General features: G+C 34.3%; 1 protein-coding gene across 1 annotated transcript; it reads right to left on the bottom strand.

The window, feature by feature from the left end:
- Positions 1-748: 748 nt before the first annotated feature.
- Positions 749-4,794, bottom strand: LOC147409479 (transcription factor bHLH96-like). The gene is made up of 3 exons (XM_086429464.1): positions 4,084-4,794; positions 2,163-2,561; positions 749-1,067 (listed from the first exon to the last, which is right to left on the bottom strand). The coding sequence occupies exons 1-3, from the start codon at positions 4,555-4,557 to the stop codon at positions 972-974; spliced, it is 969 nt and encodes a 322-aa protein (XP_086285590.1). The 5' UTR covers positions 4,558-4,794; the 3' UTR covers positions 749-971.
- Positions 4,795-12,014: the final 7,220 nt, after the last annotated feature.

Genomic DNA, 12,014 nt, shown 5'->3' with positions numbered 1-12,014 from the left:
GACTAGTCGCTAAGGAATAAATATGGAAGTAGATCCTCTGTAGTGGACTTTCTAGTAATTCCCTATGGTGACTTTTAAGTAGAAAAGATGGACATGATGTAGTGGATTTTAAAAATGTGAAAAAAAGAAAACTTTTAAGTCTGAAAAAGACTTTTAAAATGGACGGTCCCTAAACTCCAATTTTTAAATAAATAGGATTTTACGCATCTATAACATGACTCTCCCTCAATCATTAAATTCCACTACAAGGAACTACAGGAAAAAAGTACTACAGAGGATCCATTCCCAAGAAATATTAAGTTCAATCCCCTGAGTACTATCTCATACTCGATAAATCATTTAATTTGACTTATACTTATCTATATTCAAATAATAATTATTACTTTTACAACTTAAGATGAATTAGAAGATGCTAAGTCACAAATAGACTATATTAAAATTTAAATAATAAATAATTATATAAAAAAATTAACTCGACCAAGATTTATTGACTCAACCAATATTCTCAAAGAGTGGACAAGTCATGTCAGATTTCAGAAACGATTCACATTGAAATTCCTACCGAGTCATCTTGGTTTCGGACCATGTTTAAAATCCTGCTTGGGTCTATGGACTTGGCCTGATTATGGGGATATATGCCCATCCAAGGGTTGTCGTACTGGCTAAAGTAACCAGATTGATGAGTTGGTGGGCCACTTATATACTCAAAAATGCCAACATTATCATGCATTTTCCACTATAAACATGGTGCAAACAAAAGAAGTGACCCATTGATTAGACGGTAGAGATGGCTCATATATATCGCTTTTACACAAAGAAAACTAATATAAGAACTAATAATTAGGTGGGCATACATGGGAACAGGGGGAAGGGGGCGTTGATTAGACCAATTTCACAACTCAATGTAGCCTCTTCTTTCTTTTTCTCTTTTTTTCTTTTTTTGGTGAGTAAGATGGACTTGAACCCAAACCTCAAAGCAATCCAACCTCCACTTGAATCCTATCTAGCATCTCATGAACTGCGGTGGCAATTTCGTCCACTGTTGTAAGCTGGCACTCATCCTCAATCTGTCTCCAATGAAAAAAATTCCAAAATTAGTAGAGGTTTTATTTATTTTTTGAAAAAATATATCAAAAGAGAGTTTAGTGATGAATGCAAGCAGTAAATTATATGTGGTCGGTAAATCATATGTGATCTGTATGCAACTGATGTGGCAAGGGCACATAACCACAAATCTTTTCCTTGTATATCCTAAAGAAAAAGATCTATGATTTTGTACCCTTGCCACATCAGCCATCTATGATTTATCGTGTCCATTCATCACGTCCAACACCATAAGAGTTTTGCAAAAAGATAATGGACAATTCAACTTGTTGGACTGTCCAGCCTTTTTGTAACTCGCTAGACCAGTTAGACAACCACAAGTTACTACAGAGTTAACTCATTTTTTGTCATTTTTAGAAAATATTGGGTTTGGTAATTTTTGGTTTATTTTTTAATTATTCCCATTGGATAAAGACTAGAAGGTTTTGGTTCGGATTGTTAGATTATGATTCTATATTTTGATATTTTACTGTCCAAACTGATTTCTAGATCCAAAATCTCATCTCACCACGTATATTGTTTCTAAAATCTAATTTCAGGATCTAGAATTAGAATCCCTTTTTGGTGATGCGATTTGTACATTTGCAATACCAAATATTATGTCTAAAATTAGAAAAGGTCTAATTCCAAACTTAAGAAACAGATTTCAATCTCTATATGTATGCGTCTTCCATCGATTCAAAATTTTCCCCAAATCTGATGATCATTTTTATATTCCTCCCAATCAATGTCGAATGAGTCGTGATAATCGAACTCCACCACGTGGCATACTCAAAATACTCTCCTGACATGGCATATGCTAGAACCATGGATTTTATACCTCAGGATACACATCTGCACATCCCCATAAATATGTGCAGTTGTGTATCCCAAGGTAAAAAGATCTATGGTTCTAGCACATGCCACATCAGGAGAGTATGATACGTGGGGGCATCAGAAAATCATTACTCATATCAAATTCTAGAATCAGATTACATTCAAGAATCCGATTCTACAATTCGAATAAAATGCTCACTAAGCTAGAGTGGAGATTACAAAAATAACTGTTTTTAACTAACCTTAATGCTAAAAGAGTAGAGAACCATATCATCAACAGTTGTAACATTGAGGTGGAGGACTGCGAGGCGGAGACCTTGAAACCCGGCCACCATCTTCCATAGCTGCTTGGGATGTCTCTTTGTTAATACTTTAAGATTGGCGTGGCTCTCGACCATTGTCACTTTGATGTCAGCAATCAGTGACCGATTCTCACCCACCGATTCATTCATAGTAGCCGAGTTGTTGGAGTGAGTAGAGCATGAGGGGTATTGAGGGGAAGTGAAGAACTCGGCAAAAGGAGAGGAAAAACTGGAGTCTGATTGGTGTTTCGTTCGCTTCTGAGCCTCGAGAGATTGGAGGAGTTGTTCTAATTCCTTCACGAAATTAATGGCACCTCCGACGATAGATGCTTGGTCACTCTACACCCAAAGAAAGAAACGAGTCATTAGTGTTCAACTGTTTGTTGTAGAGTTTTGGCTGGAGAGCGCTTCTACTTCTTTAAGCTCTCAAAAACAATTCTTAAGACCATTCTTTTTCTTGGCAAGTGAGTTTAGTGGTCAGTAATTAATAGGTAAAGATGGATTTTAAACCTTGCTCGAGGTATCGACACTCATTGACTCCAACCAACTTAGTAAGCTAGCACCTTCTATTTGGTAAAAACTTACAAAATCGAATGTACTGGCAAACTTAGTTGGTAAAATCTATGGGTGATGATATATAAGTCGTGAAATCAATTCCTACCATCACTGAATTACTCATCTCAGTAACAAATAGTTTATCAACAATTTTTTATTTTTTTTAAATGCTTCTTACTTTGGCTTCTGAGGGAAACGAAAATGGATGATGCTTCTTGTATTCCCTAGGAATTAACGAGAATTTTTATTGAGGACTTATGTTGTAACTATTCTCGTTCATCTTGTTTCAGGGAGGGATCCCTTCAACCCAACTTATCAATCGGAAAAAAAAAAAAAAAAAATGATAGCAAAGTCACTTTTACACTTTTAAAATTAAATTGATCTCTAAGAAACTTAAAATCGTTCTCCATTGAACGAATGCCTGAGATATGAGGATACTTTTAGGAATTCCCAAGAAAATGTGTACTAATTCTTAGAAAATCAAAACTAATCCCTGAGAGCCTGTTTAGATTAACTCTAAGAGATAAAATTGAAGTGCTCTTAGAAGGAGTTGAAGAAGTGTTGTGGTTTAGATACGAGTTCGGGAATCAATTCTGAGAAGTATTTTTTTGGTTAGATTGGTATTTGGGAACTATCCTAGATTCTAAAGAAAGACCAGAATACCATTGCAAATTTATATATCAATTTTCTACAAATTTTAAAATAATTTTTATTTTTTTTTTTGTTTAATGAAGAAGAAGAAAAAAAAAGAACAGCCGACTTACAACTAAACACATCAAGAATAATCAATAAATCACATATGGATATGCAAAGGGCTTTCCTATGGGATGAGTAAAGTGAGTATTTATTATCTTTTTTAAAAGTAAAATGGAAAAATAAATAAAGAAACGGTACGAAGCATCTTCATGCAAGAATTGGGAGTTCGGAGCTGCCAAATAGCTTCGGAAGCACTCATTTCGGAGCTAATCTGTGTGTTCATCTCATTTTAACCTAAAATTTGATGGTGAGCCTCAAACTTCTTCGAGATTAAAATGCTAAAGTCAAGTTTTGTGCAACAAAACACCTTTTTCTTTTGGTTAATGTGAAATATTTCTAAGATATGAAATATATGACCCAAAGTCTAAATTTTTTTTTAAATATTTATTATCAACACATTAGAAAAAAAACATTCCCTAAAAAAATTTCCTAGATAATTTTTTTCTGGACATTGCACTTGACTAACTTATTAAAGCTCCTTTAATGAAGATAATTATTGCCGTAAAATGTGACCTTTTAATTAGAAATGGGGAGAGAGAGAGAGAGAGACCCTTTGAACATAGGAAGGCGGCATCAAAGAGCGTAGAACAGAGAGGTACTCGTTCATCTGTTTCCGACGATTTCGCTCAACAACAATATGTGTCATCCTCTGATTCTCAACTTCTTCCTTGTTCTTGCAGCTTTTAGTTCTTCTCCTCTTCCTACGACCTGATCCCGATGTAGTAGTAGATGCTCCTTCTATATTTACTGATGATTTAGTGCAACCATCAGCGGACGAATTCGTGTCCAACTCTTTAACATTTTGCAGCATTACTGAAGATGAAGAAGAGTCCCCATACCCAATAAGATGATGACCTTCCTCTATATTCTTCTCTAGATTCTCACCACCACTACAACCCATCCTCTCTTCTTCTTTTACACCAAAATCATAGCTCCAACCTCCTCCTCCTCCTCCCATAGAGTACAAATCCTTGCAACCATAGTTGAACAGGTCATGTGGGTATACAACAGCTTCTAGTGCCATCCCTCTCTCTCAAGAACACTCACACAGCGCTCAGATACAGAAAAATAATGAAATATAGACTAAAAAGGTGTGTTACTTCTTCAAAATAGAAGGAGAGAAGCTGAGTAGTATTTTTTCAAAGCTAACCCACAACAAGAAACTCACCACATGAGCACAATTGCAAACAAAGAAACCAAACACACCTTTCGGTGATTCCTCAATGGAGATGTCTCAGCTTTTAAAGGTGTTAATCAAACAAAATTTCACCCAGACTCACGTGAGAGAGAGAGAGAGAGAGAGAGATTTTATTATTCTAATTGTATTTTCGTAAGGAATTTCAAAAACGAGCACTAATTTAATACACACCCATTTATCAAAGTTTGATACATTACATCCTAAAATGCGATTGGGTGCCTCTGAATCTACAGTAAAAGATTCCCACGATTGTTAACTTACAATCATTTGATTCTCTGACTAAATTAAGCATTTTCATCATCTGAATTCACAAATGAGTTTTGTGGAAGAAAAACCCGGAGGGTTTGGCCAAATGGCATTTTTGTATCCGGTAAGTGGTGAGAGCCTGTAGGTTGTGTGTTTGATACCTAGTATGAGCGATGGTTCCTCGGGTGGCGTACCCTCACTTACTTGGTGCATGTGATGTGCGGGAGTTGCACGTGCCCAGGGGAGGGTCCCATATGCCTTGGTCTAGGTCCTGGCTCACTTGATCCCACTAGTCGATAAAAAATAAAAAAAATGTTTGTGGAAGAATTTTTTGGCAATCCACCTCAAGATTTGCACTTGCTGAGCCTTTCAAATTTGGTATCCCTGCACCCACTCTCACGCTCAAGTTAGATTTACTAGGAAAAGTAGTAAAGTAAGGGTATAAGGTTTAAAAAAAAAAGTTGTGTTGCAGTGACATTGAAATGTACTTTGTTTCATACATTGCTGATGTGGAGATGAATACGGAGCCATTGATGCTTTTCACTTTTATCTAAAGCATCTAAGGATCCATACAAACATCCACATTAGCAATGTGTGAAACGATGTAAATTTCAATGTCACTTCAGCATTTTCTGTTAAAAAATTAAGTATTCTTTCCTATGTATAAAGTTTTTATTTATAAGGAATATACAATACCTCAATTAGTTTCCTGTGGCACCTTCTTTGGATGCTTGGATCTCATTGGCCATTGGTCGATCCCTAGGTGTGGCATCATCATGATTTTGACCTCCATTAGGTTCATGATGGGTTTTAAGCAGGGGCGGAGCGAGGATTTTCTTGTAATGGGGGCAAACTATGATTAGTTGTATAGTTGAAGAACTTGAAGATGAATGGTTTTAGGGAGAAATTCAAAGGTTTTTTGGTAGAAATTGAAGAAAAGGATATTAGGCCATTTCCAATTAGTATGTGAGAAGGCTTGATCAAGAGGCAATGTAATCAATAAGAAATGAAAGGGAGGGAGGAGGGAGGAGGGAGGAGGGAGGAGGGAGGGGGGAGGGGGGAGGGGGGAGGGGGGGGGAATTGGAGGGAGGTGAAGGGGGGGGGGCAAATGGGGAGAGAGGTGAGGGAGTTGGGACAAATGGGGCATGTAATTAATTGACAATATAGGGGTGTCTCAAAGTTCTGTGGGGGCAATTACCCCCACCAACTCCTTACTAGCACCGTCGCTGGTTTTAAGTCAAGCAAGTTTTAATATCACCGATCATTATATTTAATGATGTTAATATTATTTTAAAGTTCATTTAGTTGACTCGAATTCTATGACTCGATTCAACTCAAACTACACTCACTTGACTCGATAGAGTTTCGGAGTGACTTGTTCTTAAAACTCATTTGACTAATTCATTGAGTTAGTTTGAAAAATAAGAGGGTCAACTCAAAAAACCATTGAATATTGAATGAAAATCAATCAAATTATCGAGAGTTAGGACGATAATTTCCAAACATACAGTAGGGTAAGTCAAGAGGCCACTCAGTTTTAAACTCCTAACTAGAGGCTAGAGATACTAAACCACAGTCGTTAATTTTACTAGTAAGACAATTTGCTGGTAGTAAAATATTTAGAAAATTTTAAAAAATAATTGAACATAATGTTTCACCTAAGTTGATTAGGGATTTCAAGATGACTCAATTCCTTAGATATTGAGAAAAAAAACTAATCCAAAAAGTTAATTCAAGATTTTATAAAATTTAGATTGACCAATAGTAGGATGTTGCATGCATTGAAGGCATACCTAATTTATGAAAATACCCATGTTAAGAAAGCATTCAATATTACAAATGAAGTCTTGTGATCTGGGATTTAGTAATATCTCATATTAACTTGTACGTGCTAAAAAAAAATGCTTAGACATCATAAGAAGTCGAACTTTAAATTAGGGTGGGTAATGGTTGAAAGTACACCAAGTGTCCAAACAGTGTGACACATTGCATTTTGTGGCCCCTTGGTAAAAATATTTGAAGCATCTTATAAGAGTTGTTGATTTGGTAATAAGGACGGTCGGATCCGACGTGTGTGAAGCTGAGACAAGAGAGATGAACAGTGGGTGAGCGAGGAAGCAGAATTAGGTGTCATCGGACATGTGCATGTGACTAAAACAAACAAACAAATCACTTCTGCAATCATCTGCGATAAAGCCCACTTTCCCTTTTCCAAGATTTGTCTCCCTCTTCTCTCTCTCTTGTTTAACTCAAAGCATCTTTTTCACCTCTATATCTTAAACTACACTCCATTACAAACCCTACGTACAAAATACCTTTAAAAAAAATCTGTATTAGGTTTTCATTTACTTATTTCCTCCTTCCCAGCCTCTTAATTAACTTTCTTCTTGTACTCTACTCTCGAATATTTCATTACTTGTTAATGGTAAATAACGAAACAGATTTTAGGGTTCTTTATGAGGAGCTCAAGATTATTTCTTATAATTGTAAGTATGCATCGTTGATGGATTACTTGGTCACTTATGTATCCAATCATAAAGTAATAGGAAAATGCTGAAATGACAAAAAGTATTTTCTGCAATTCTCACAAGTCTGATGTGGGATGTGCACATAACCATATATGTGTTTCCTCGTGATACGAGAAAAACCATCTCCAGTTATGTATGCATGTCCACGTCAGAATTGTGAAAATCACAGTACATACTCTGTCACCCCAGCACGACTCAAAGTAATAACCTCTGATTCTAATTGTTTCAAAACAGCAAGAATGGGTGATTATATGGGTCTCTCTTTGTTTAGGCCTTTATTATGTCTCCTTAAGGGTAAAGTCCCCTTTTAGACCTAGACATTTTTTCTGAGTGGTAATTAAATTTTCTTGCTTGTTTAAAAAAGTAAAAATATAGCCTACCAATTTAATCTTAGGTAAAATATATATTAAGTAAGAGAAGCCCCTAACTCTTGCATTTTACAAAGAAAATCAATGCTAGTCTTTGGTGAGAAGAATCCCGTGGATAGTGTAGTCTTGATTAGAGAGTTCATATATAATATACACACATAAAATAATGCCTGCACTTTATTACAATTCACAAATAATATGACCCATTTGGTTTGGGTTTTGATCCGTCCCATTTGTCTTTTTTGCAACCCTAAGTATATAAAGGGTAATTTTAGGGTTCAATTTTTGTATGAGAAAAAGGAGTCACAAGAGAGAATACATAATGGATGTAATAGGGGATTAGGGTTTTCAAATGAACTTTGAAGAAATCTCATTGCAAATAGTGAATTGATCATCGTTGCCCATGGACATAGGCATCTTGTTAAACCACGTAAATCATGTCTCATGTTTCTATTTTCTCTATTTCGTTTTTCTTTTAATCTTTTGCTCGTAGTTCGTTTTGTTTGTTGCACGCTTTCACATAATAGTATACACCCAACAATTCGTTTATAAAAACTAATAATTAATCTCTACTTGTTTAGTATGGCCGTAGAATATATATTTTACCACCATGTAGGTTGCGTTGGTATTATCATGTGCAAAATAGAGGGGAAAAAAAAGGTCATGAAGAGACAAAGATTTCAATGGAAGACAAATATATTTAATTTTATATAATATTGTGGTTCTAATTTTAAATAATATCATACAAAATACTTTATAGCCATAGTAATACACAAAATGAGTGCTACTGTGAATGAACCACTGGCAAGATGATAGTTGTCGATAACAAATTTTATGATCTACAAAATAAGATGAAAGATATTCTTATTAATTTTGAAGAAAGAAATGTCTTAGTACACTCGTTAAATGGAGTGATCTCCTTTGATTAACAATCACATGGAATAAATTAATGAGGTGTGTTTTTTTCTTTTTGGACTTCAAGATTGTTCGACTAAGAATAATGTTTTGATTTGTAGATAGTGGTTTGTGATGCGCTTGATCGATTTTAGGGACTTTGTATAGATTTTCTTCTTTCTACGTTTCGGCCTTGATCGATTGAGAATATTTCCTTGACTTCTAGAAAAGAGTTTTTAGCCTTGATATGTTCTAAACTATAGTCTAACTCTAACATCCTTCCTTCTTATTTGGAGGAGGGTTAAAAATTTATCCTTACCTAGAGATAGAGCTTTTATCCTTTGAGTGAAAAATGATCAAGGATCCTCTCACATGGAGTAAGTTTTAGTATTAATAGACTTGGTGTGGGTAGATTTCCATTGTGCCTCTAACTTTATGAACTTGAGTTAATTGGTCAAATTGGTCTAATACCAATTTTGGTGTTTTTTTTAATTTTGGAATTTTATTGGTCCGAATTCATTTGCGAAAACCTAAACCTAAGACTAAAAGGTTCATTCCCAATCAATGAGTCCAATTTGGATTTGTGGGGCTACTTATGGATTCCAAGATTGTTCTTATAATTTTCGAAGGGATAATGTTGAAGTAACATTAAAATGTACATCGCGGGGAACATTTCTGATGTGAATGTGTGTCAAAACCATAGATGTTTTTCATCAAGATATAAATCCATGTCAGAAATGTCCCCCACGATTAGGGGTGTCAATGGATAGTCGAAAATTCGAATCCGATTCGAATTTGAATTCAAAAAATCGAATATCAAATTTGAATTCGAATAGTTTTATATATTTGAATCCTTATCGAATATGGATTTAGATATTAACATTTCAAATCCAATGATATTCGATTTGAAATAATATATAATATATATTGTTTTATTTGATTTTTTTATATAAATAATATAATATCAATTGGATATGGAAAAATTGGATAATGAAAAATCAATTGGATAAGGAAAAATTGTGTTTTTTTTTTAATATACAAATTATTTGAATTCTAATCAAATATTATCCGATATCTTATAGGATAATCTAATTCGAATAGAGTTTTAGAACATCTGTCGGATTCGGATTCAGATATTACTGTATCCGAACCGATAAGCATCCATTGACAGCCTACCCATGATGTACATTTCAACGTCACTCCAACACAACTCTTTTCGAAGTGTATAGGATCCTTCTTACCATTTTGATGCCTAAAATAATATTAATTAGTATTTCCCATATTAGAAAGTATTGATGATTAGGATATATATTTAAATTTAATTATTAAGAGTGATTTAGATTAGTTATGATCTTTATATCAGGCTTACCTTTTCTATCTTAATTGATGTAATCATCCTAAATCACTCCATATATTGGAATTTAAAAATCCTCAATGGTGATACTTTCTAATGAATACAAATTGGTATACTAAATATATAATTTTCCATCACATCCTTCATGTAATTGATATTATTAAATATATCATCCTAATATGTATCTCGATCATAAATCTTTATTTGATGCACCTTATTCTCTAACGCGTAGAGGGAAAAAAAGTCTATTCAATAGAAAATAAGGTAAAGGTGGGTGTGTACAGGTCATGTGTTTCCTTCTAAGGAGAATCATTTTTCACTTTTCGACGAAAGATCTGTTTTCCTTGGCTAACTTAAAAATATTTTTCGCTAAGCTAGCAAAAGGATTAAATAAATAATAAAAGTGATTTACAAAGGCAAGGGAGCATACCCCTACGAGACAAAATGGCCTCTAAATCAGTAAAAATCCAAATCAAGGACACACAGGCACTATTAAAACCTAAGCAAAAACATATTATACGTCTTCTCAATCTAGATTTAGTGTTGATCGAAGGGCCCAAGTAAGATCAAGAACTAGCAAAAAAAAAAATCTTCCTTTATAATGGCCCCCCCTTTTTTCTTTGCTTTATAAAAAAAATCTTCACTTGATTAGCAAAAAAATAATAAATACTTGATTTTTCTTTCTCTATCTATTATTCTAAGAACTGACATCAACACTCTTCGAAAATGTTAGAACTGAAATAGCTAGAAGCACTTATTTGCCAATAAGTTTTTTTTTTTTTTTAACTTTATTGAGCCTTTAAGAAGGTGTTTTAGAATTTTAATTCTATTTTCTCGAAATTTTCTCCAAGGTAGCAAAATTAAATCTTGCGGACAAAATGGAATGGAGGATCAAGATTTGTTTAACTAACCCTAAATCTTTGAGATAAGGCTTTATCGTTGTTAATGTTTTATTCTCTGCATAAAGATTTAATCAAAGAAGTAAAAGACATGACATGTTACAAAGCAAGTTGCATTTTTAGGGCCCCTTGTCACGTATACACTTTGTTTTTGTTATGTGGGCGAATGATTAAGTTAAAGAAAATATTGAATTATGGAATTGCTATCGTAGGGTTTTCCCACACAATTTTTTGGAATGGGACTAATCCCTAAGGTGGCATGCCCTGACCCAATGTGCAACACGATAAGTTTTAATTAACGTACTTTTTTATAATCTATCACCTTAGAAGAAAATAAAATAAATGGGGGAAAATCTGAATCTTGACCAAAATCTAAGGGATTTTAAGAAAGACAATTTGTTGATAAGAATCATGAAAGGGATAAATTGTGATTCCCTTTCACCAATTTAATCTTTGAATTTAGGATGATTTGACCATATCTGTGCAAAAAATACAGGTGGTGGTGTCATTATCAGCTAGAGATGTTGAGAAATGGATGGTTTCAAGGTTCAAGATGTTGTTCTCTTGCTAACATTAATGGAGGTGGATAAACTAATCCCTCAGCCTACATTAGCCTCTGTTGGACTTGGATTAGGGGATCTTATAATCACAGCTCATCAGTTCAGACAAAAACAAAATTAATCAGTTTTATATATCTAGCTTAGCATGTGAATTAGCGCAAAACGCGCATTAGAGTTATTAATTAGTGCATCGGCAAGTAGTAAACATATACGTCCACGCATTGGTTCCACCCAAAAATAATACTAGAATTTACATTATTTCAGCATATCTGGACCCCTAAGCTTACCAAAAAAAAAAAAAAACAGACACCAACAATAGCAGATTTAGCCAAATTATGGATTTGTTTAGTTTGCATGGATGCTAAGTTATGTCATATTAGCAATTTGTTTTATTATTTAATTTCCTCTCTTAAGCAAACCCTGGATTATAATCC

This window comes from Akebia trifoliata, chromosome 2 (assembly GCF_017979445.1).
Source record: "Akebia trifoliata isolate Shusen 1 chromosome 2, ASM1797944v1, whole genome shotgun sequence".
NCBI lineage: Eukaryota > Viridiplantae > Streptophyta > Magnoliopsida > Ranunculales > Lardizabalaceae > Akebia > Akebia trifoliata.
The sequence above is the reverse complement of the archived record's forward strand: the minus strand, read 5'-3'. Positions and strand labels throughout refer to the sequence as shown.